General features: G+C 40.2%; 1 protein-coding gene across 2 annotated transcripts in view; it reads right to left on the minus strand.

The window, feature by feature from the left end:
- The window catches only part of LOC131512337 (probable cation-transporting ATPase 13A5), a 116,578-nt gene that overhangs the window by 9,242 nt on the left and 82,042 nt on the right, over positions 1 to 25,294 (minus strand). For both annotated transcript variants that reach the window (XM_058730857.1, XM_058730856.1), the window contains exons 20-27: positions 24,547 to 24,672; positions 23,111 to 23,190; positions 20,813 to 20,855; positions 19,021 to 19,130; positions 15,565 to 15,661; positions 13,501 to 13,573; positions 5,263 to 5,437; positions 2,863 to 3,065 (exon numbers count right to left, since the gene is read on the minus strand). In XM_058730857.1, coding sequence (XP_058586840.1) covers positions 2,863 to 3,065; positions 5,263 to 5,437; positions 13,501 to 13,573; positions 15,565 to 15,661; positions 19,021 to 19,130; positions 20,813 to 20,855; positions 23,111 to 23,190; positions 24,547 to 24,672 — 907 coding nt within the window. The remainder of the gene's footprint in view (positions 1 to 2,862; positions 3,066 to 5,262; positions 5,438 to 13,500; positions 13,574 to 15,564; positions 15,662 to 19,020; positions 19,131 to 20,812; positions 20,856 to 23,110; positions 23,191 to 24,546; positions 24,673 to 25,294) is intronic.

Here is a 25,294-nt window from a genome sequence, read left to right on the forward strand (position 1 = left end):
AAAACTAGAAAGTATTAACTGAATTTAATGAAAAATCCCTTCTAACATACAGATTTAACACAAAATTCGAAACATCAGCTGGGACAAAAAAAGCAAATCAAGTCCATTTGCAGACTGTTGAATAAAGAGGACTAGAGGAATGAAAACGAAATCCCTTTCCACTTGAAAAGGAAACCTCTCTATTCTGAAAACTAGGTGGGTCAGAGAAGAAATCAAGTCATAATTAGAGACATGTGAAAATGTAAAGAACGTGGCCCAAACTTTGTTGATCTTGAATGATTTTCCTGTTTCACAAGAATCAAAAGAAAATACTTACATTATAAAGTCAATTCAAACATTACAATTTTTTCAGAGAAAGTAAGAAGGAAGAAAAAGAATGAAAACAGCAAAATTAATAAGTTAGAAAAGAGAAAGCATACAGAATTTATTAAATCTGAGAACTGGTCTTTTAAAGAAAACCAGCAAAAATATAGTTCTTGTAAGAATATATGAAAGGTAACACATACAGGATGAGAATATTCAAAGAGTTATAAAAGGAAATAAAATTATAAGAACATACGACTCAAAATCTTATGCTGAGACTCAATAATCTCAATGAACTAGAAATATCTGGGGGAAAACTTGTTATGTGAAAACACAGTTTAAAAAGAGGATAATTTGGGGCACCTGGGTGGGTCAATCAGCTAAGTGTCCGACTTTAACTCAGGTCATGATGTGGCAGCCCCTGAGTTTGAGCTCCCTGTCAGGCTCTGTGCAGACAGCTCAGAGCCTGGAGCCTGCTTTGCATTCTGTGTCTCCCTCTCTGTTCCTCCCCCACTCACACTTTGTCTCTCTCTCTCTCTCTCTCTCTCTCAAAAGTAAATAAACATTAATAAAATAAAATAAAATAAAATAATAGAAAGAGGGTAACAAATCAGTCCTTTAAAAAAAAACCTAATCTTTCAAAGGAAAGATTTAGAGCCAGATTATTTTACTGGGTTCTTGCAAATTGTCAAGGATAGACCCAGGAAAGAAAAAGTCAGAGTTTTCAAGCCTAATAATAAACCTAACAAAACACTACCCACACACACAAAATCAATCCAACAGGAAATGCAGATATCAAAAAGCTATAAAATTTGGGGGGCCTGGGTGGCTCAGTTGGTTGAGTGTCCTACTTCAGCTCAGGTCATGATCTCACAGTTCCTGAGTTCAAGCCCCATCTAAGGGTTTGTGCTGACAGCACAGAGCCTGGAGCCTGCTTCGGCTTTCTCTTTGCCCTGCCCCCTTCTCTCTCAAAAACAAACATTAAAAAAAATTTTTTTTAAATAAAGAATGAACAAATGGAGAAGCATAATATAGTATGTCTTTAAAACTGAGGACTTAATTGTGTAAACATTATAATTTCCCCAAAGTATCAAAATTCAAAAAAAGAATTTTAAAAAAGCCTTACAATTTATTCTAGAGTTTATCTGGAAAGATGAATAAGAAAGAGAAGTAAAAAATGTTTGAAAACTGAAGAGTAATGAAGATACATCAATCTAACTGCTTATTAAAACTTATTATAAAACTATAGCTAAATAAATGAAACTATAATTTTTAAAGTATAGTGATAGACCAAGAATAAGCTGGCATGTTAATGAGACAGAAAAGATAGTCTAGGAACTAATTAATTGTATATAAATTAATATGTAAGTATATAACAAATATAAAAACTCACATAATATAAATTATGTATATAATGAAGCCATAAATATACATGAATATGTAGGTATGATAAAGGTGGCATATAATGGGTTGAGAAATAAATGATGAAAAGAAATATTAAGTAAAATCTGCTGGGGAAACGAACCACTAGTTAGATAAAGTAGTTTGATCTCTACTTCAAACTGTATGATGAAATTAACATTAGATTTAAAAAGCATTAAAAGAAATTTAAAAAACAAGAGAAATTCTAATCTACCTGATTTTGCAATGGGAAAAACCTCTCTGTGCCTAAAGGCAATGGGAAGAAAATCGCAAAGGAATAAACAACTCATACAAATAAATAAGAAATAGAAGAGTGACCCTGTTGGAAAAGAATGGATAAAAATGTACGTAGGCAATTCAGAGAAGAGATGGCTAAAATCATGAAAATGTGTTCATCCTCACTGGTGATTCAAGAAATGCACAGAATAAAGTAACTTGCCCAATGTTGTGAAGCTACAAAGAGGTCAAGTTGTATCTGAATTGGTTAGAAAAGTCTTTTACAAAGTATCTGGATATATATATACTCAAAATCATTCTTGATGACTCACAACAGGACAGGACTCGTAACTATTTAATAATGCATGTGTGTATCTGCACATAAGGAGTTTCCTGCCCAGGTTTCTACCACTCATGAAAATTATCCTTCAATACTCCATTAAAAAAAAAATTTTTTTTTAATGGAATTACATTAAAAAAAATTTTTTAACGTGTATTTATTTTGGGGAGAGAGAGACAGAGTGCAAGTGGGGGAGGGGCAGAAAGAAAGGGAGACACAGAGTCTGAAACAGACGCCAGGCTCTGAGCTGTCAGCACAGAGCCTGATGTGGGGCTCAAACTCAGGACCTGCAAGATGATGACCTGAGCCGAAGTCAGACGCTTAACCTACTGAGCCACCCAGGCACCCCTCTTTTTTAATTGCAAGATAAAGCTGAGAAAATACAGAAAGTGAAAGAAAATAACAAAAAAAAAATGGTGGATAACTAGAGGGAGAGCTTGTAAGAATGAGAGCAAGTCACAAAAGCATTATACAACCATTTGTAGATACTTCATTCCAGAGTTCAGCCATCACTTTACCACTGAACTGCAACCCTGGGGAGGGTGGGGAAATGGAAGGAAAATTAAACTTCATATACTCACAGTTTGTGTAGATGGGTTTTCGAAATGGCTTTCCCTTAGAGAAGATAAACGCTGCTGTGATACAGTTGATGGTGGTGAGGGGCCACAGTGTGGTACTCTCAAAACTTAAAACTGAACCAGGAATCAGCGTTGTATTTTCAGTCCCATTTCTCTCCAAACTCATATTCATTGAGAAATTACTTTGGTTGTCCAGAAAGCACTCACTACAAGAGAATCGCCAACATTTATGGGATTTTCTATTCTATTTTTATCCAGGTGGCGGGAAAACAAAAAAAGTTTATCACTGCCATGGGGTCTCAGCTTTCAGATTGTCCCAGCCAGTAACTACCAAGACATATTTTGTTCACCTCTTGCAATGACAAAGCAGAAATAACACTTAGAACAAGTCAAAATTATTCTTTGTCTCTCATTCCATTTAGAACAAGTGATTTGTGTTGAAAGGGCTTGGATGACAATTTTCTATGAAATTCCTTTCAGTTCAGAACAAATGAACCATGGCTGCCCATGTGTGTGCATTCGTGCGTGTTGGGGGAGGGTTGTGGTGGGCACATGTGTGTGTGTGAGAGAGAGAGAGAGAGTATGTATGTGTTGTTTTCTCTTCTGAGGACTAATATAAGCCTACTACCTTAGGTCCTGAGTATGAATCTGCCTGCTCTATATCACTCTCTTCCTGAGGATCCAAGAATGACCCTCTCCTGTTTCTGAGTGTCAGTGGCTCTATTTTGCTAATAAATTAAATGCCAACTTCTCAGGCAAGCCCAGAAATCTTCGAATCTGGCTTTCTGCCCTTATCTTTTGCCAGCCCTTCTCTGCTCCTTATACTCCAAACACATAGGAAAATTTTCTGTTCCCCAAGTACTACAGTTTGCACACGCCTGGGTCGAATACTCTATTCCGTCTCCATCCCTCTGTTGTCTTTAGTTCACTGGAAAGTTTGCCTACTGCTCTCTGTTCTTGCTTCTAGTGCTGTATTTAGCTCATTGTTCTGCAATTATTCATTCACATGTATTTATTTTCCACCCCTGGGATGAGAGTTCCTTGAATATGGAATTTCTCTTTTGGGTTTACTTTGTTGTGATTTTACCCAAATTTACAACGCCTTAACACCTAGCACAGAAATGCCACAGAATAGTTCCTCAGAAAAACATTTGTTTAAAAGATGAGCCTTCCCAGTCCAGATTGATCTATTTGCAATGTTTATTTTTTTTAATGTCCAAACTCACAAATTAGTTTGTATCAGCTTTCTTGTTCAGCTTGAAACTTTTTACTCTTGTAACTGTTTATAGATGAAATTAGTTCCCAATAAATAGACTTAAGTCTTAATATCTTTGGTTCCCTAGGGTCCCACAATGTGTTTGGCATATGGTAGATGTTCAATTAATGTTTGCTGAGTACATTAATGAAACAAATAATCAGTAGTCACAAAATGTTTTTGCACAAGACAGATAGACCAGAAGGCCTGAATTATAGAGTTTAACACAAAAATATATTTAATCTGTTATACTTACATTGCAGATAAGAGAGTTAAGGTCTAGTGTTGCAGGGTTAGTGATAAAGGCAGGACTACCTAGCCATCATCCATTTAGCTATCCCTGCTTGTCTCCCAGATTCAGAATTTTACTTATCTGAATATATGCCTTCCGATGAGGAGAAAAATCTGGTTTTGAGACAAAAATGAATTCTCTACTCCAAGCAATACTTGAATTGCTGAATTTAGGGTGTAAATGGCAATCTTAGACATCATTCAGTAGTTTTCAATCTTTCACTGGTTGCTGGGGCTCCGGTGCTTCAGGAGCATCATGGAGTCTGTGAAGAGGAGTTTGTCCAAGCCTTACCTCAAGGCTTGAAAAACTCAAGCTAATTTAAGCCAATCTCTCTTGTAAATCAGGGGCCAGCTGACTAAGTCCATAGGCCAAATCCAACTCAACACCTCTTTTTGTAAATAAAGTTTTATTGGAACATAGTCACACCTACTTTTTATTGATTGTCTATGTCTGCTTTTCACTACAACAGTAGTACTGAGTAATTGCAACAGACACTGTCTAGTCCAAAGAGCCTAAAGTATTTACTGTCTAGCCCTATGTAAGAAACGTTTGCTGACCTCTGGTCTATATGATAACCAAACCACCAGGGAATGAATGCATTCATTTACTAAACACATTTAGTCTACACATTAACAACCAATGTGAAGATCTTCCCCCCCCTCCACTGACATGGCTCACCCCAGGACTCCACCTATTAACTGTGTTTGGTGTTCTATCCTGACATTGGTAGCATAGAACCCTGGAGACCCAACTGTTAATTAAAAATTTAGGGTGTATGTTCAACCAAGTTGTACAGTGACATTGGGCACTCGTTGTATCACCTTCAGAAAGGAAAACTAAAAAAACTGAACTTTACCTGTATCTGTAGACCTCACAATACCAGGGCTGCTGCTTCACATAGAGAAATGCACAGATTTGCACAATGCAGGTGAAACAGGTGTTCAAAAAGACTGAGAGCAGCAGAGGGGGAGAGAGGAGCTGTCCTGCCGGTCGGTAAGGAGCCAGTTTGGGGTAGGCATGAGTTGAACTCACTGAAAGACAAATGCATTTCCCCCTATTACGGTTTCATTATTGACAATAGAAGATTGAGATGCCTGTTATCTTGAGACTTCCGTTAGGATTCAGATTCAGCAAACATGAACTCAGGGTTTACATCTAGGGAAGCACATTGCTTAGGTGTATATCCAATGCTACCAGCCTTTGCCTCTTCCATGCTTTTGTTTCACCTTCAGAAACAAAAAGTAATAGGTTTAAAAGCTCTATAAATAATACATTTACCATATTTCATGGTGCATATATTTTCTTCACAACAAGATGACCAGGAAAGGTATGTAAAATAGAAAGGTGGCCTTCCACATGGATAAGCAGTACTATGATCTCTCAGTGCTGGTAGGAAGGCAGAGAGTTTAAGATAAGGAGAGTAAGAGGCATCAGGCTAGATTAATCTTCATATGCTGGAGATTATTTTTTAAGTACCGATTTTATTATTCATTCATCCAACATTCTCTGAGCACTTCAGTGTACCAGGATAGATGCTAGAGGTGTGTTCTGTTCCCTGCTGGATAAGTGTGTAAATGGAGAACTGCTAGAGTGTATTAAGCTTGGTTAGGAAAAATAACTCAAAACAGTCTTGCTTCCGGATGAGAGTATTAAAATGTATTATAGCTTTGATCCTAGAGTTTATGTATTTTTTTTTAATTTAAAGGATAGGCGATAGGCAGAGATTAAACAGAACCACAAAAACAACAGACTGCATCCTTCTTAGGAGCCATATGTTCTAACAAGCTATTGAAAATGGAATGTACTTTACTTCTTAGGGCAGTGCAGGGAAGAAGCATGGAAAAGTCAGGAATTAGATACATTACATCAAAGGTTTACACAAGAGTCGTGTTTCACTTCTTGTCTTCATAGCTGATACCTTTTCCTTTTTCATAGCAAATCATTGGTTTCTTTGATGTAAGGAAGAAAGTAGACTGTGTATGCTGAGGTTTGTGTTCATGAATGAAGGGGTAGGGTGGTAGGAGCAGGTGTCCAGTCTGGGATGATAAAACTCTAAAGTAGGTCTTCAGTTTGCTCGGTGGGTTCTTGGGTAATCACCTGAACCCTCTGGTACTTCATTTTTCTCAAGTATAAAATGAATGTGTTGGAATATCTAAATGGTCTCCAAAGTCTCTTCCAACTCTTTTACTCTAAAGCTCTATGACTATCTAAGGATTTACCTTTTTTTTGCTTACGTTTATTTATTTATTTATTTATTTATTTATTCATTTGGAGACAGAGAGAGTGAGCAGGGAAGGGGCAGAGAGAGGGGGGGAGAGAGAATCCCAAGCAAGTTCTGCACTGTCAGCATGAAGACTTGATGCAGGTCTTGAACTCACAAACCGCGAGACCACGACCTGAGCTGAAACCAAGAGTCAGAGGTTTAACTGAATGAGCCACCCAGGTGCACCTAAGGCTTTACCTTTACCAATTTAATCAATAGTTGCCTGGGACAGTGCTAGGCTGCAAGCTGTGAAGTATGCACAGATGAGGAGGTCATCTCATCTGCCCCAAAGAACTTGAAGTCTAATGGAAGACAAAGACGGGTTGTAATAGAGAATTTGGTTGGCTTTTATTCCCAGTTCCTGGGATGTATCCTCTAAGTTGTTGGGATTTCCTAAGTTGATAGGAGTGTCTTTATTCATGATAGCAATGATGGTTTATGCAAATAAGATGACAGATGGCAGGCATAAAGAGAGTTGGTGATAAAATGATAATCCAGCATATAGATGCCATGACACCAAAGGTTGAGATCAACTTGGGGCATCTGGATGGCTCAGCTGGTTTAAGCATCCAACTCCTGACTTTAGCTTGGGTCATGACCTCGTGGTTCATGAGTTCAAGCCCCACATCAGGCTGTGTGCTGGCAGTGCAGAGCCTGCTTGGGATTCTCTCTCCCTCTCTCTCTGTCCTTCCCCTGCTTGCCCTCTCTCTCTCTCTCTCAAAAATAAAACTCAAAAAAAGAAATTTGAAAAATAAAAAGATTGAGATCAACTTCATGGCAAATGATTCCACCAATCATGTCTAAATAATGAAACCCCAATAAAAACTCTAGACACCAAAGTTCAGGTGGATTTCCTTGTATGGCAATCCTCTGCATATTGTCACACATTGATATGCCAGGAAGATAAGGCAAACTGACACCCCACGAAGAGGACAATGGATGTGTGGGGATCCTCCCACCAGACCTCACTCTCCCTTTGGCTGGTTCTGATTCGTATCCCTTTGCTATAATAAAACTGGAATCATATGTATAGCACTTCCCTGAATGAGTTGTTGATATGAATCACTGAACCTATGGGGAGAAGAAGAACCCCCCAATTTTGCAGCCAGCTAATCAGACTTGTGGGTGTCATGGGGACCCCCAAACTTATGGCTGAGGTCTAAAGTAAGGGCAGTCTTGTGGAGGCTGTGCCCTTAAGTTGTAAAGTCTGGCCTCACTCTGGATGGTTGGTGTGAGAAGTCATTGCATGGCACGCAAGGAAGGGGCACCATGTGGACTGTGGTCAATACAAGGAGACTGTGCCCTGGGGCCACAGAAGGCAGAGAGGCTACAGTGTTTCTAGTTCTTCCCATGTTCCTGCACTCAAGGAAGAAGACGGCCACCAAAAGACTAAGTAGGCTATGGATAATGGAGAGAAGTCTAATTGCATCTCTGTGTATTCTGCTCTCCGGTACTCTCTCAGATGCTCGCTGAGCTTCTGACTTTTACACAGACTGTGCTAGATTGAATTATTGGCCTCATTGTGGTAGAGTGCACTTTACCACCCTTTAATTTTGGTTTTGCTTTGTGATTTTTTCTGGCCGAAGAGATGTTAGCAGAGGTTTGAGGCCTGCTTGCATGGCAATGCTCACTCTCTGCGATCATGCTCAGGTCTGTTAGGCCAGCCTGGCTCCAGAATTAAAAATGTGGAGCTGACTTGAATGAAACCCCTAACCTGGGGCAAGACCAACTGATATACCTCCTAAAACAGATCAGATTCAGCTGACCTAGACCAGCTGACTATCTACAGAGCAATGGTATTGTAAGCCACCGGGTTTTGGGGAGAAGTTTGTTATACAGTAGTAATGTGGTAATAGCTGATTGATAGAGTCCTAACATAAAGAATATTTTAACTTTTCCCATATTAGAAATCCTAATGCTTTCTGATAGAGAATGTGTATATCTGACTATAAAATTAACGGCTAGCGTTTAAGGGCCCCTACTATGTTCCAGAGGCTATGCTAACTTAGTGTCTTATACACATCATTTCTTTTTTTTTTATTTTTCTTAATGTTTATTTATTTTGAAAGAGGGGGACAGAGAGCCAATGGGGGGGGGGCAGGCAGAGAGAGAGGGAGACTGAGAATCCCAAGCAGGCTCTGCACTGTCAGCGAGGAGCCCGCTGGTGGGCTCGAACCCACAGACTGTGACATCATGACCTGAACTGAAATTGAGAGTCAGATGCTCAACTGACTGAGCTACCCAGGTGCCTCTAAATGTTATTTCTTTAAAAATCAATGCAAAATAGTTATCTCATCTCTATTTTACAGGTGAAGAAACTGAGCTTCAGAGAAGTAGGGCCCCTTATGTAAAGACCCATAGTTTGTGAGCAACAGCATGGTAAAATAAACTTAAGTCTGTAAAGCCCCCCATTCTCTGCTCTATAGCATATCACAGTAGTGTGGATTTCATGAATCAAAAAGGATAAAAAACTTTTCTGAATTGCCCAGGTTTCTTCAAAATGATGATGATATATGCAATCATGTTGCATGGAGAGAAATGTAAGCTTGTGAAGTGTTATATTTTATTCAGAATTAATCACTCTCTCCTCTGAGAGTCCACAGCACATTACTCACTTTGCTGCCCTGTAGTGAGGATGTCTCACATTAAATCTAGTCGTTGACACATGCACTCAGCAGACTGTGAGCTCGTTGAGGGAGGAAATCTAGGCTCATACCATTTCCTGTCCCTTACTGAAATTAGTACAGGGTCTGCTATGTGGGAGGACCTAGCAGTTTCAAATTTTTATTTTCAAAGGATACTCATAATTATTCAGCATTATTTGGATATAATGTGTGTGTGATTCTCCTAAATAGTTGGCTTGCTTTATATTATGGACATTTCAAGTCATGTAACTCAAATTTCCAGAGCCTCTTGAACCCACCTGAACCACATGCAAGATTTTGAATGTGCCTCATGAGGCTTTTAAGGTGAAAAGATCTCTGTCCTCCATGATACTCTCCAAAGGGACCAAGAACCAAAAAAAAAAAAAAAAAATTTACGATTCTTTGAAGCAATGTTGGAATTTATGTAAGAGATGCATTTACATAATGGATGGAGTCCCTCCTACAGCCTTTTTCTCTGGACAGTACCTCCTTCCACACACTGAAATGGTTGGCCTGAATGGAGCCAAATTACATGACCTCATTTTCATTCACAGAAATGACTGGCTTAAGGTAGACAATCTTACTCAAGTTAGGTCAATGAATTTTCTCTCCAAAATATTTGCAAATGAGACACCGAGAGGCTGAGCTAATTAGCTGTGCAAAGACAAACAGAAAGGTTATGGAGATTCAATAATAGAGACACAATTTAGGGTCATTTGCAAGGCGAATGAGTTTAAGTCAGATGAAAACAGAGTGGAAAGGAGAGAAAGAGACAAGATGATTTCTTGGAAATAAAAAAAGTGGCCTCTGTTTTTCACTCTTTGGTGTTCTAGTCCTTCTCTGGACTGGGTGCTTCTGAGTTTCTATTCTCAGATTTTTTCTGAGAATTATATTCATAAACATCCCCCTATCTCTATTTTCTTGATCTAATTTGAGTGGGTTTTGTTGAAGAGGATAGAGATGCAGCTAGAACAAATTCCTTTCAAAATGGCTCCTATACCTACTAGGGTCAAACTGAGCTTTAAGACATACATTTTCTTAATTGACTTCTCTGACTTCATTTTACTATTCTGCTTGATTTCCCCTTTAATATAGCTTATTAGCTACCTTTGTGTTACCTTAAAATCTTGTAAGAACAAGGTAGGGTATATATAGATATGCAGGTGCATAAAAAATTAAATATGCAATGGTATTGTCTTTGTGCCATACTAATTCAGGCTTGAGGTTAAACACCCTAACCTGGGAACCTGGAAAGAAAAGAGCCTTGGTGAGAGTGATTTTATATTAATCATCCAATTGTCAATGACTACTAACATCTGCAGATGAATGTCCACGGTTCTCAACCCGGTAGTCAAGTTCTATGATCTGACCCAACTCATCTTTTCAAATTGCATCTCCTGCTGTTCCCTTTCACATACGCTACAGTGTGGTCAAATTGAAAAACTCATGCCCCAGCTCTCTCTTGCTCATGCTGCCTCATTCTACTTCAAAAGCTCTTCTTTGGGAAAAGATTTTTGAAATCTGTCCATCCTTTCTATTTTGGTGCAAATGTTACTTCTTCCATGAAGCCATCCTTAGTATTTCTCTCTTTTCTCCATTGCCATCTCTGCCTATTATCAGAAATAACCTCTCGTTTCTCTGAACTCCCAAAGCACTTGCTGTGTTCTGGCACTCACTACTTTTGACTTTCATTTCCTTCATACATTTGTGTGAAGCCCCCTCCCCAACTAACTCTATACTTCAGTGATCAGTCTTTTCATGCCCCAGACACCTATGTGCCTAACATATAGTAGGAGGTGAACACATCTAAGAGGATGTTGAATAGGGCTTTTCCTCTGTCTGGGGAATTTTACTGAATCTCATATTTGATAATGATAAATCCCAACTGAATGTAAAGAGAGATCATGCCATATCTCTGTTGTACTCACTCAGAGGTATCCATACTGGTCCTTCAAGTGTAGCCATGCCCCTACCCCCAAGCAATTACCTATGTGCCAAATACATAAGAGAAAACCATGCTTTAAAGGAAATTGTTAAGAGCTGCAAGAATTATGGTTATCTTCCTAGCCTCACTCCAATCCAAAATTAGGGGAGGTCATAAGAACTCTAGGAGAGACCTGAAGTGTCTTGAGGGGGAAGATTGCCTTGCCACCTTCGGTTGCAATATCAGAGGAGAAGGACGGGGGGCAGCAGCGAGAGAAAGCTATATATCTATCCATTAGGTGAAGTGGATGCTATGGAAATTAGCCAGGCTGGGGCTGTGTTGGAAGGAATCTGCCCAGTGGGGGCAGTCTGCGGGGGCTAGGGAGCCAAGCAGTAGAAAAAGTCTTCGTGGTGTTTACCACCAGCAGGCAATTGTTGAAAGGAATCCTGGGGAGTCAGAGGGAGAGAGTACCACCCATGTCAGGAAGGAGTCTAGTCCAGAGCAATTCAAAGGAATCTGAAAAACCCCCAAACTCACCAGTGATCCCATACCAATTGCCTGAAGTTTAGATGCCTGCCACATTAGAGGGTACTTGACAGGACAAAACTACTATACCCCCACGTGTATAAAGGGCCATTTGCTTTTGTTGTTCCAAGGTTCCCTGAGCAAGGGGCCCAAGGAAAGTAGAGAGTATGGCCTTCTCTCCCACTGCTTGCTTCAAGGTCAGGTTTGATCTAGAGGAAGAAAAAGTTTGAACTGGATGCAAACACGAAATGTGAATTTACGATACCTAGACTTTTGATGTCTGAAGATGAAATCATTTTAATACCTGATATTGACCAGGAAGTGATGTGCCCGTGGGATGATTGGGCTTGCAGTGATGGAAAAACAATAGCGTTTGAAGGCAGAGGAGTAAAACACAAACACTACTACCCACGTTTTTGGATTTTGAACCAATCAGCCTAGCTGTACGCATTCTAACTCTGTTCAAGGGCTCACTGAGTTAGCCAGTTATTTCAAAAGAAGAAAAAGAGATTAGGTGCAGGGTGGTATCATTCATCTTGCTGTGAGTGCTTACAGTGTGTGACACACTGTGTTGTACCCTTCACATGCATTGTTTTGTCTGATCCTCACAACCATATGAGAACATTTCATGTCAGAAAATTATTTCATAAATAATTTGCCAAAGTTCTCAGAGATAGGGAGTGGTGGAGAATAGCCATAGCCTTCACCTTTATGCTACTACTGCTAGCTTAGCTCCTGGAAGTTCCTGGTGGGTTTTTCTTCTTCTTCTTCTTCTTCTTCTTCTTCTTCTTCTTCTTTTCTTCTTTTATTTAGCATCATCAACCATGTTCACAAGTAAATCATACAAAGTGCTTAAAAATAGCCAACACTGCAAAGGCAATATCATTGACTCATAATGTTCCAGTCATGTGACCATTAATAATGCACAGAAAAATAGGCTAATGGACTACAAATACACATTTTCACCTTAAGCATCGAAATTGATGTCACTTATGTTTCTGACACTGGTAAATTTTGCCACAGGGTTGATGTATCCGTTTCATGTTTTAAGATGCTACATGAAATTCTCAAGGTTATTAATATTCTGCATTGTCTGATTTTTTTTATCTGTTTTCATGACAGTCTCATTGTTGAACAAGTAAAAAAAGATGACTATGTCATTCTTTTTCTTTGCTCTCTGTTGAGGCAGTCTCCTTTCTCCCTTAAGAGTTAGTATGAAGCCCTGAGTCCTTGGATAAGAAATACTTTATCGCAGTGTCCTCGCAAAGGAAGGAAATGAGCAGTAGCTGCTGTGAGTCACACCTTGCTTTTGAGAGAATTTCTAGAGTTAAATGCTCGCATTTGTTCTCAACATGTCAAAGACCTAGCAAAAATCTGGTTCCATATCAGTGTGAAACATAGCTGAATAATGGAAAGTGACCTTTGGGTTTTAAACATTTCCCTTTCTAGGTTTCTTGTACAATTTTCTTTGTACAAGACACAAACCTACAAGGAACTCAGAATACATTGACCATTTTATGAAGCTAAGATTTATTTGCTATCAGGATGTTTTAGTGCCAAATCTCAGGACTTCAAGCCTCCACTTACTGCCAACACCTCTTTCAAAAAATTCACAAGTACAGTGGTTTCAGTAGTAAAGGTGTATCTTTCTCAAAAGCTTTTATTTGTATGAGCATTTCTAGAATGTCATGGGTAAATAAATACAAATAGTGCTGTTTACTTTGCTGAAGTACTTACTTGTTAAACAGACCATCAAGGTAATGGCTACGTCTTGCATGAGATACTGGTAATTCCCAAAGAGCTGTAGCTGCTGGAAAGGAAATAAAAGTAAATATAAATGTTGCTTCTGCCATTGTAGCATTTTTATTATTGCCAACTCTCTTTCTGAATGTAATCAGGAAGCAACTCTTATTTTTCTCTCCTCTTTAAAAAGAAAGTAACTTACCTATGATCTTTAGCATCTCATTGTAGATAATGAAGCCAGATCACTATTTTCCCAGTGTTTAACTTAATTCCATGTTAGCAACAAGAGTCAGTCCGTTGGGAAACACCCGGGCTTGGGCCACAGTAATCTGACAGCTGTAGTCTCAGCCTGGACATTTGAATTCTCGACATAAGATACCCGCTGGGAACTTCAAGCTTAAACATTTGAAATCCAAGCCTCAAATCATTCAACAGGTGTTCCTCTCCATCCTATCCATGGATTGAGTTCACAAATAGTTCTCTCGGGGTCCATTCATTTTTACAAACTGAACAACTGCCACTATTCCCAAGGAAGCCCATTACAGACTTCAGTCTGGTGTGCTTGACTTTCTAAGGTCTGTGTAGACATAGAAGTTGTTTGAAGTTTACATTTATGGAGTCATATATAAAAGTCAGCATATAACCTCCAGAAATTTGCCTTGCAATACCTTTTGCAGTCAGGTCTGTTTATGTGCTTCATAGCTGCTGACTGAGCACTAACTTATAACCTGGTCTGAGCCATTATAGACCAGATTTATGCAAATGAGAAATATTTCTGGATTTTTAGAGTGTGAACCCAAGGCCCTGAAGTTTCTAATTTAAGGTCTCTGGGGAACACTCTTTTCTGGGTCTAAACCATCAGAATGAATGGCTTCAGGCTAGACTATCATTCCAATTCTATGTGTGAAGACTTTGAACTGAGAAATATTTCAGATTTTTAAGAAGATACAAATGATTCCTCATCCTCCATAAAGGGTTCCCAATGGTTCTCATCCTCTAAGTCTCTGTCCTCTTTACATTTCTTTCTCACATCCTTCCTCTTCTTTCCCCCTCAGAATGGTGCAGTTATATATAGGCAGGGTGACACGAAACAGGGAGGAATTTTCACAGGCAGCTTCAGTATTTGTTCCGGAAGCAGTTTTCATAGAACTATGGGGATCTGCCAGCCTGACCTCCCAGAGGCATATAAAGGCTTGGTCAAGGGCAAGATCTTGTATGTTCTTAGTGATAAAGGCAGAATTTGATTCTAGGTTTTCTGACTCCCAGTCCAGTTTCTGTTTCTACCCACCTGGTTGCCCCTTAGCCCTCTGTGTGTGATTCTTGTGCTTAATAGCCCACCAGATGCTAGAGACCTGTGGTTCTCATTCATGTCTCAAATGTCCCAGGAAAGCAGTATAGTAATAAATGCTCTCTGAAGCACTCCCTGAGTCTGTTGGATCATTTTACTCTAGAGCAAGTTATGACTGAAATAATGAAGATTTTCAACTTATACATATCCCTTCTATATAGCTATTTAATTTGTAAGTGATTATTTTTATCATTTAATTGCAAAAGTCTTTTTTTTTTTAATTTTTAAATGCTAATCCTTTACTAATGACATGTCTATGTGTCTAACTTCTGGGCGAGTTCAGAAGTAAAGCTCCAGTATGTGAGTTTTCCTAGTTTTTGAGCCCTTCAAGGTCAAATTCCAGAACTTCTCTTTCTTTTTCTCTTCTTAGTCTTTTGCCCATAGTTGGAGACCGACTTCTTGTTGAGTTGTATTTACGCTGTTCTGAAGTTCTCTTCATACTCCAAGTGGAGAACTAAATGCTTGAAGAGGTCAAGTATCTTAGGTTATCTAGAAGAAAACAGCACTGCTAGAAAACTGATCTCTAGCTACTTATTTCTAGCTCCATGCTGTATGTGCAGTTATGTCAAGTTCCGAAGTTTGCAGACATCTGTTTTGAGAAATGTCATTTATTTATAAAACATTAAATCCTGTGTAGGAGCCACACCCCCAAGAACAAACCAAGTATGTAGATGCAATTAAAACTGGGAAGAAATTATTTTGGTTCATACCCAATAGAGCAGTGATGTACCAATAAGTTGGATTATGCCGTACATGGTCAAGTATTTAAATACCCCAAAGGATGAAACCAGAGCAGCTCGGCCTTCTCTGTTTAAGAAAAGATAAAAATAACTGGTTATGCATAATATACATCTCCCAGTCTTTTATATTTCAAAGGGAGTTCAAATTTAATAGCTTGTTAATATACATTCACTTAATCAATGATTCATCGTCTCAATTATTTGTTGAAACACTCATCTGTTCATTCATTTTCAGCTTCTATCATGACCTCACTCATTGACTCACTTTTATTTAGGGCTTATAAGGTACCAGCATTGTGCTAAGAGTCATGGAGGATATAAATGAATCAGGCACAGTCTTTATTTTCAGTGAATTAAAAAGATTAACACATATAGTAGAAACACATGACATTATGATGAGATACAAAATGTCAAGCATTGACTCAGCTGTGACTCTTTACATCCTAACAACAGGCTTCTGAGAACTGAAGTGTGTATGTTTTGGAGTCCCGTGGAGACATTAAGCTAAAGGACAGGTGCTTTTACATGTTAGAAAGTGTGGGTGTGCCTCCAATATGTGAGATGAATTGGGTTTTGTTGGTTTCCATACTCCAGGGAGAACCCATGGTAATAATCTGAGCTGGTGTGCCCTTCAAAAGACAAAAAGACAACAGTAAAAACCGCAGGTTAAGAACTAAATATCCACCCCCCCTTGAAAAATCCTGTTTGGCTGCTATTCCCTTAACTGAGGCTTGGTGTGGTGGTGGGTTATGACAGGCCAAAGAAGACAGCAACACGAGGCAGGAACATGTGATGGAGGGATGGTGAACTTGGTAAACAACCCCTCCTGCAGCCTGCTCTCATCAAAGCAGAAGCGAATTCACATGGGGGGCAGCCCATATCACCACCACCACCACCACCACCACCCCCACATTGACATGGGCATTAGTGCTACTTGAAGACTTTGTCAGTGAAATGGGGACTCGAGAAGGAAAACCTTAAAAGACAAATAACCACCTGGGCTCAGGCAGGATGAGATGTTTGGGAAGGATGGGCCAGGATGCATTGGGCAGATGTTCTCCACCAGGCTGTGAGGCACTAACATTTGTTTTCAGCACAGAGGGTGCAGCAGCAGACAAGCTGAGAGTGGGGCAGGCATGTGAAGCCTAGACGGTTTTCTGACATAAACTTGGTGGTTTCACCCTTTTTCTCCTTTTGTGAAGGGCTCAAGAAGCCATTCTAAATAAACTATGGGTCTCCAAAATTACTCCTATAATTATGAATTTTAAGAAGCCAATTCATTTATTTATGCAGCCTACAAACATTCATCCAGTGCTCTGTTGTGTCCAGTTTAGTGCTGGGCACAATAATACAGAAATGAATAAGGTGCAGTCCTTATCCTAAAAGACTTCCACTCTAGCAACAAGTCAGTCATGTTTCAAAAGATACAAATGAAAACCTGTGGACCTATGCATTTAAAACAGTACCTCGCTGCCCCTCTGGAGGATGTTTTCTCAGAAATAAGCATACATCAAGGATAGCAAGGGTAAAATGAGCCTAACAGAGCTGAACCATATCTAATTTTTATGAATCTAGGAAATAAAAAAGCAAAGAGCTTCCACCTTGAGTCTTACTAAACCATCTGCCGCTAGAGAAATTTTACACCATGGCGTGTATCTTAAAACACTGCATTCCATTCACAAATGAATTGGGCCATGTGTGTGAGACAGCATCTGAAGTTCAAATTGCACTGCTTCTCAGATGGATTAAATAGGCACTTGTGCAACCATCCAAGAGTTTAAACTCCCTCCACACACCTGTTGCTCCAGCTTACCCTCCATAACTCCCACCTGAGAAGCCTCCCAACAGGAGGCTTAAGGAGGCTTGAGAAGCCTGGGCTATTGGGCTCTACACTCTCCAGTTAAAATCCCATTTCTAAATGTGGCTCTCCACTTCTCCCACTTGGAATGTTCTCCCACCTCCTTCCTGTTTACGTACTTCCTATCCATCCTTCAAGTCCCAATTCCCCTCCTGAAACCTTCCCTCCTGGCTTGAGTTACCAATCGGAACTACTGGAACAATTACCATATTGTTTGAGCATTAATTTTTTTGAAACTAATTTGTTGAGCGCTTCTCACTGATCAGGCAGATGATTCTCTGTTTTGTGATTATATTTCTATCTCTCTGTACCTTTACTGGAACATGAGTCTTCCAGGACAAAATCTGTCTCATCCTTTATCCACCATATTTCCAAGCACAATATTTTAAAAAGCTCCATGAGTTGTATTGACATAGGGACAGGGTCCTGGGCACTCTCATTTCATAGTCACTGGCTAGGAACCAAATTTAAGGCAGTAGAGAGTAAGGAGAGGACTTGGAGACAGTCTCCCAAAGACAATCCAGTAAAACATAATGCTTGCTTGGCTATGGATGAAGAAAGGAGAGAGTTCAGATTTCTCTGAAGTTCTGAGGGCTCTAAGGACCAGATAGTTCTCAGAAGCAGAGAACATGGGAGTTAGGAAGAGGAGTCTCCTGCTCTGGAGGCAGAAGAGCTGCTGATGTTTGAGGGTGTGGAAGGACACAGGGACAGGCACCCCGAGATCAGAGAGATGTGTCAAGCCGTCTATTTGCTATGCAACCAGACACGGGCATAGAATTTCAAGCCTAGCACCTTTAGGTGAGTAACTTCTGCTAGTAGGTGCCCATTCAGATGCACAGATGCACCAGGGGACATGCTGGAGAACTTCATGTTCATCCCTTTGGAATAAACTTCAAGTTTCAGGGATGTCTTTCAAACCACTGGCCGTGAAGATGGCCTAAAGTTACCCCACAGTGTTATAGGGAGCAACAGAAGAGTATGATTTGTGAACAAAATATAAACCTAACATTTTATTCTTAACTACGTTTAAACTATGAGTAGAGACGAAAATCAGTAATGAGAGCAGAATGGAGGTGAAGGAGCTATCTTGACAAAATAATGGTCTTTAATTCCTTCCCCTTCCCTCGATTATAAAAGTCTTGCGATCATTTTGGATATTTGCTGATTGGTATCTTGGAGAGATAACATTATCTGGGGAGGCTATGTGATGGAGTGTTTTCTTTGTGCTGCCTCACCCTTCCCAATCCCCAGGAGGAAGGTTCCAGTAAGCACCCAACATACAAGATAAGGGAGAGAAGTAAGAAATGCAATCAGTTTTTAAATATCAACTCTACCTTTCAACTGTCCATACAATATAGCCTTTCATCCTTTCAGCCTCGGCAAAGGTCACTTTTTGTGGTTTTTACCAGCATTCCCAAGCAGCACAAATGGCCCCTTAACTGGTGCTCGGATAGCACTGTACCCATACCTCTGTGTGACATTTATCACTTTAAATTGTGGTTGAATTCTGTACAGAGCCAGACAATGAGCCCGTCGGTCATGAGGGTGGAAGGGAACTAGTGGCTTACCTGATGAGATGAGGCACACACGCGATGTTGGCTATTTTCGAGGTGAAAGGGGAGGCCACAGATGCCTCCTGCTCTGACAGCGAAATGCCCGCATGAGCCATTTTCAAAGCCTAGAAGGATAAATCCACGTTACACCCATGACTCCTCGGGCCATGTTCTATTTGAATACCATGAGCTATTCTTCACATTAGTGAGTTTATAACCCTGTAACCTTCCAGCCCTGGGTGTCTGTTTACGCTGTCCCTCCACATGGAGTACTATCCGCCTCCAGATCCAGAAAGTCATCAACCAAAGAGGCGCCAGCTAAATGATGCTCCTGGGGCAAAAGAGTGGTGCGTGCGTTCATATGCATGTGTGTGCATTGCTTGTGCGGATGTAGATGTGATAAGCAAAAGGAAGGAATAATTCAAGAAGTCAACTGAAAAGGTGATAGCATTTGGATGGGTATGTGTGGGGGTCTTCCTCATCAACAGTTCTTACACTCAGCAGACCATCTTCACGAACGATAGGAAAAGATATCAAATCCCCACCTTTCCCTGGGCTGCCTGATATAGCCAACCAGTTAACTGTTGGGACAAAGTACGGGGCTCACAGCATCTTCACTGGAGACAGGGACCGAATCGTACTTATCACACATCCTTCTAGGACCTGTGTTGCCTCACTAAAATAAAGGCTAATTCATTGTCACAAGACTCGAAATGGCCCAGAGAGAGCGTAGAGCAGACAGTGGCCAATAAGCAGGCCAGAGTCAATTTTTTAATCCCATAAGAATTGTATGAGCATAAAATGAGATTTCGTAGTTCTGTAGTTCTGTAGAACCGCAAAGCATCTGTTTACCGTGGCTGGCACATACTAAATTCATGTTCAATACACATTAGAATAGTTCCTTCTCCCTCTATTCTCTCTTAGTATTTTGTATCTCTATTACATATTTTAAGATCATCTGTTTTATGCTTGGGTTAATATATAATTTTTAATGTTTATTTATTTTTGAGGGAGACAGAGCATGAGCGGGAGAAAGGCAGAGAGAGAGGGAGACATAGAATCCAAAGCAGGCTCCAGGCTCTGAGCTGTTAGTACAGAGCCTGACACAGGGCTCAAACTCACGAGCTGCAAGAGCATGACCTGAGCCGAAGTCGGATGCTTAACCAACCGAGCCACCCAGGGGCCCCTGCATGATTCTTTCCACCACTAGATAATGAATTTTAGGGGGACAGAGACTATGTCCTTTTTTAGCATGATTTGTTTTGTTCTGATTTCTACATAATTATGGGAATGGGTAACTCATTTTAGGTTTTGAAGCATAGACTAACAACGAGCGTCTTCTCGTGAAGCATAAGGTAGAAAAATTCATAATAGATCTCTAAGCGTGAACACAATTTTTCACAGAACTTAGATGAAAATATTTAAAAAGAGAGGAGCACAACTACCCAGATCCTAAGGATCTAGTAGGCTTTGGAAATACAAAGCAATCCCGTTCAGTTTTGTGCTGAAGATTTTGTACTGAAAATATTTGCTTACGCACATAAGTCTTCAAGGTGGGCTATTATTTCAACCATATCTTCAACACTCAGAGTCTAAAACACGTACTGCTTTCTCTTGTGTATGGGAAGGCATCTGCTGAGAATTATTTAATTTAGGCCTCTCTATAGTTTGTAATAGCCACATAGTTTGGTCTGCGATTTCACTGATATGCTATGCATACATGATTTTATACATAATTCAACACTTTAAACCATCAGCTTCAAACGTTTCCTTCACTCGGCCTTTACCACTCATGTGTTCTACTCACCCCACAGTCATTAGCTCCATCTCCGCACATGCCCACGTAGTAACTGCAGGGGATGGATAAAAAACATTAATGCCTTAACGCCTCTCTTGGGTAATTTTCATCACAACCAACTCACACGTGATGTATGTGTGTGTGTTGAACACACGTGGCATCAGGCTCATGGCAAATGACTTGGAGAGAAATATCCCCAGAGGAATAAGGCTGTTGTATTTAAGTTGTTTCCACCATTTGAAAATTACAGTGATTTTGCCAAGGATGGCCACCAAGAAGATTACACATTTCTAAACAAGTCCTGGGTGATTGTATCCATCAGGGCTAAGCTTAAGCGTGTGCAGCCATAATCACAGCACTTCCCACACCTGATGCACCAAATAACCTGATCCATCTGTGTTTTTTGGTGGCTGATGCCACTGGAAGTTTAGACACTAGGATGAGAAACCTTTGGGAAATGGTTCAACAGAAAGAACCAAAAGCATATACACATAATCTTGAGGCATTCTGGAGTGATATGAGAGCATATGCTCCTAATCTCTACCAGTTTGGTGTGCAAACACCACAGCATGAATAGAAGAGTAATAACAAAACCAATACAGGCAAAAAATAAAGTTCTTGGACAGTTTCCTTATGATTAACTGACACATAAGAGATGGTCATTTTTATAAGTCAAAAATGGTCAAAAACAAACAAACTCATAAGATTCAACCCAATATTTCGCAGGTATATACGAAAATATTCTTATAAACATTTCATGGGCTCACACGCATGTCATGACTGTGTACATTTGCTGAAGTGGGTCCTTTTCTTCAGGCTCAAATCACATATTTAGTCTCTATATCACACAAAGAATCTTACATCTTCAAGTGCTCCCTGAATTCAGAAGACAACTCGGACAACCTTATGTGCATTGTCAGTGATAAAGTCAGGAGGAATAAGATGGGGAAATCGAGAAGACAGTTCATTCCGAGACAGCATATTTTCCTGAACTGATTTTTCTTTAAGGGAATATAGCTTTTCAAAAGTAAGCATATAAATTGGCAAAATTTCTTAGGCATTTGAGATGGGTAAAATTACTTTCTTCGCCCATTATCATATAATGACCATGTAAGTAAAATAGTCACTTAAACACTGGCTACTAACCCAGCCTCAAGGCATTATGGGAGTTGACAGGCATTCTCTTTAAAACTTCCCAAAGAATGTTTTGGCAACACAAAATAATAGTGAAAGGCAGTCTCCTGATTTTAGCTACTACTTGTCAGTAATTATATGAAGTTTCACTACTCTCTTTCCTTTTCACTTTCTGGAAATATGTAGCTCAGAAATTATTCCCAGAAAATTATAGGTAGGTCTGGTCTCAAGAAGAACCATTTCACTCTGATGTACATGGTTATCTATATTTTGAAGGAGATAAAAAAAAAAAGGACTTTTTTTTTTTTTTTTTTTTTTTTTTTTACTTTGGCCTCCATACCCAAACCATGGCCAGGGCCAGATATAGTGAGACTATCATTCCACCTCTTTCCTACTGGTCCTGGAATCATTCACATATCTTCTAATGGACCAACCTCAAATAATTCCAAGGGATGACCCACACACTTCCTCATTTTTCTCATTCTGAGATATATAAGCCCCTATTTTTTCTATTCCCCACATCCAAGCAGAGGATCTTCCTTTAAGTTATGCTGTATGGGCCACAGAAGGAATGCTGTATGGGGTAGGCAGCTTCCAAATGGCTCTATGATTGCCATCTCTTGGTGTTCAAGACGTTATATAAAGCCCTTCCCTGGGTGTGGGCTAGACTCAGTGAAGTGCCTCTTATTAGAGAATACTGTGCTGTATTAGAGCATTAGTGCTCTATTAGAGAATACAGCAAAAGTGATGCGATGTCTCTTCTGAGATGAAGATATAAAAAATGGTGATCTCTCTCCTTCTCTCTTTTGATCACTCTTGTGGATGCTAGCTACCACACTATGAGCTGCCTTATGAAATGATCCATGTAGCAAAGAGCAGAGGGTGGCTTCTGTCCAACAGCTACAGGGAACTAAATCCTGCCAACAGCACGTGAGGGAGGTCGGTGGCGGGTACCTCCTCCTCCAGCACTGAGGTAGCGGCAGTCCTGCCTAACACGCAGCTTCAGCCTTGTGAGAGGCCTGAGCCGGAAGACTCAGCTCAGCACACCTGGCTTTCTGACCCGTTGGAATGTAAAATAATAAGTGGTGTTATTCTAAGCCACTAAATGTGGGGCTAATTTGTTACGCAGCAATAGATAATGAATACACTCTCCTTTCGTGCAATAATACCTACTTTAATTTCTGAAATTCTTCAATAAGACTAGATTTCTGCCCAGGAGACATTCTTGCAAAAATGGTTCCATTCACCAGGATCTAAAGAGAAAAACAACTACTGCAATAAGATTAGGATGAAGAACACTTTTTTTTAATTTTTAAAGTTTGTTTATTTATTTAGAGAGAAAGGGACAGAGAGAGAGCAGGGGAGGGGCAGAGAGGGAAGAGAGAGAGAGAGAGAAAGAGAATCCCAAGTAGGCTCTCTGCTGTGAGCATGGACCCACCATGGGACTCGATCTTATGAACCACGAGATCATGACCTAAACCAAAATCAAGAGTTGGACACTTAACCACCTGAGCCACCCAGGAGCCCCCAAGGACACTTTTCTAAAAAAAGAACCGCCCTGAAAGTCATTCCCAGCCACTCTTTGAATATAGCAATAGGTGGTGTGTCGTTAGCCCAAATATCAGGACAGGGAGAAAGGGGACTCAATGCTTTAATATTTAACTTTCACTTTCATCTCCCATCACAACTTTATGACTTTTTTCCTGGCCATTTTTCTGAGATGGGATAAGCTCTAGTTAATAATAGCTGAAAAGCAGCAGAGTATATGGGACAAAAATGCTTAAGGAAATACAGTTCTTTCTACTAAACACTATCACCACAATTGCAGCATAGATAGAGGAAAAGTGATAGGTGAGGAGTGGAGACCAACGTTTCATTCTCAGCTCTGGTCCCACTAGCTGGCCAAAGCTTAGACAAGGGACCTCAACTCTCTGAGTCTCAGCTTCCCCATCTCCTCAATTAGGTACTGCACTAGAGCTTTCTAGAAACCTCTGGGGTCTAGATTCAATGGTCTTGTCTGTTAAGGTGACAGAATTTTCAAGAAACTGCTAACAGATGGTTGCTTGCCCTCAGCTTGTGCTCCACTTATCTCCTTCACACTGACAGCACAACCCTGCACAGCACTATTTTTAAATAGACACACAGAGGACAAGATAACAAATGATTTTGAAAATAAACCACGGGGTCTTTGTTTCCTGCTGCTGTAATTTAAGAATCCAGACAGGAAGGGGAATAGAGCTCAACCTGACATGAGTTGGTGGCTTTCAGAGAGAGGCTGACCCACAAAACAGGCAGCACATTTGGAACTATTTGGAGGTCCTCCCTGCTGGGGAGGGAAAGGAGGAGGGAGACTGGGATTGGGCTGGCCATGGGGGGGTGAAGAGCTGTACCAGAGCTCAGACTCTGAAGAGGGGGTTATGTGCATGTGCAGGATCAGGTAGGGCTGGGGAACTTCTGAAGGAGCACCTTTGGGGGTGTTTTTTCCCCAAATCTGAGACAACCTCACTGATCATCACCTTCACTATTCTCTTCTTTTTTTTTTTTTTTTTTTTTTTTTTGCCTCAATAATTTGAGAGCAAAACAAAACACTTCATTTCACCAGTACTTACTTTTGGAAGCAAGCTGTTGAAATGCTGAAATATCACTTGGTAGGATTTCCCACTCATTGCAAAATGGTAACAGCTCCCTCTTGCTCCATCAGGCACCGAACTGTTCCCAATGTTAACGCAGGTTTCCTAAATTCAAAAGGGCATTGTTTCCACATGGGCTCTTAAAGAATGTCTCTGCTTTCCTATGTTTTATGGAAGGAAGTGTATTCAAGTTATGCAATAGTGTGAGGGCCAGCAAATGCATAATGTGCAATTTGTCCATGGAACCTAGACTCCGATGAAGAAGACACTCAAAATGTCCTTCCCAAATTATATGAACATATGAGACATTGACAACACAATGTTCAGGATCATGTCCTAGGAGTTAATACATGTATGTCAATCTGCTGAGGAAATCCTTCCGAGGTACCCGTTAGTGATTCCAAGGAAGAGTAGAAAACATTCTTCCCTCCTCTTTCCTCTCCTCTTCATGCTTTTATTTCCTAAGATCTTTTACCAGTCATTCACTCACCAATCATTCTCCAATTTCTTCCTTGTAAAATAGGCAGACTCTTTCTTCAGAGCCTAGCTCCTTATAGCACCTACCTTCTCCCCACCTCAACAGGCAACATGTTCCTTCATGGTGTTCCACTCCTCTTCCATGCCCTATGTTCCATTGCACCGGCTCTTTCTCTCCTGCCCTCCACTTGTCAATATGCTCCCATCACTGCAATCTTGCTCTACCTGGCTCAGCCCCAAGAGAGAGCAC

Source organism: Neofelis nebulosa, chromosome 5 (genome assembly GCF_028018385.1).
Source record: "Neofelis nebulosa isolate mNeoNeb1 chromosome 5, mNeoNeb1.pri, whole genome shotgun sequence".
Lineage (NCBI taxonomy): Eukaryota > Metazoa > Chordata > Mammalia > Carnivora > Felidae > Neofelis > Neofelis nebulosa.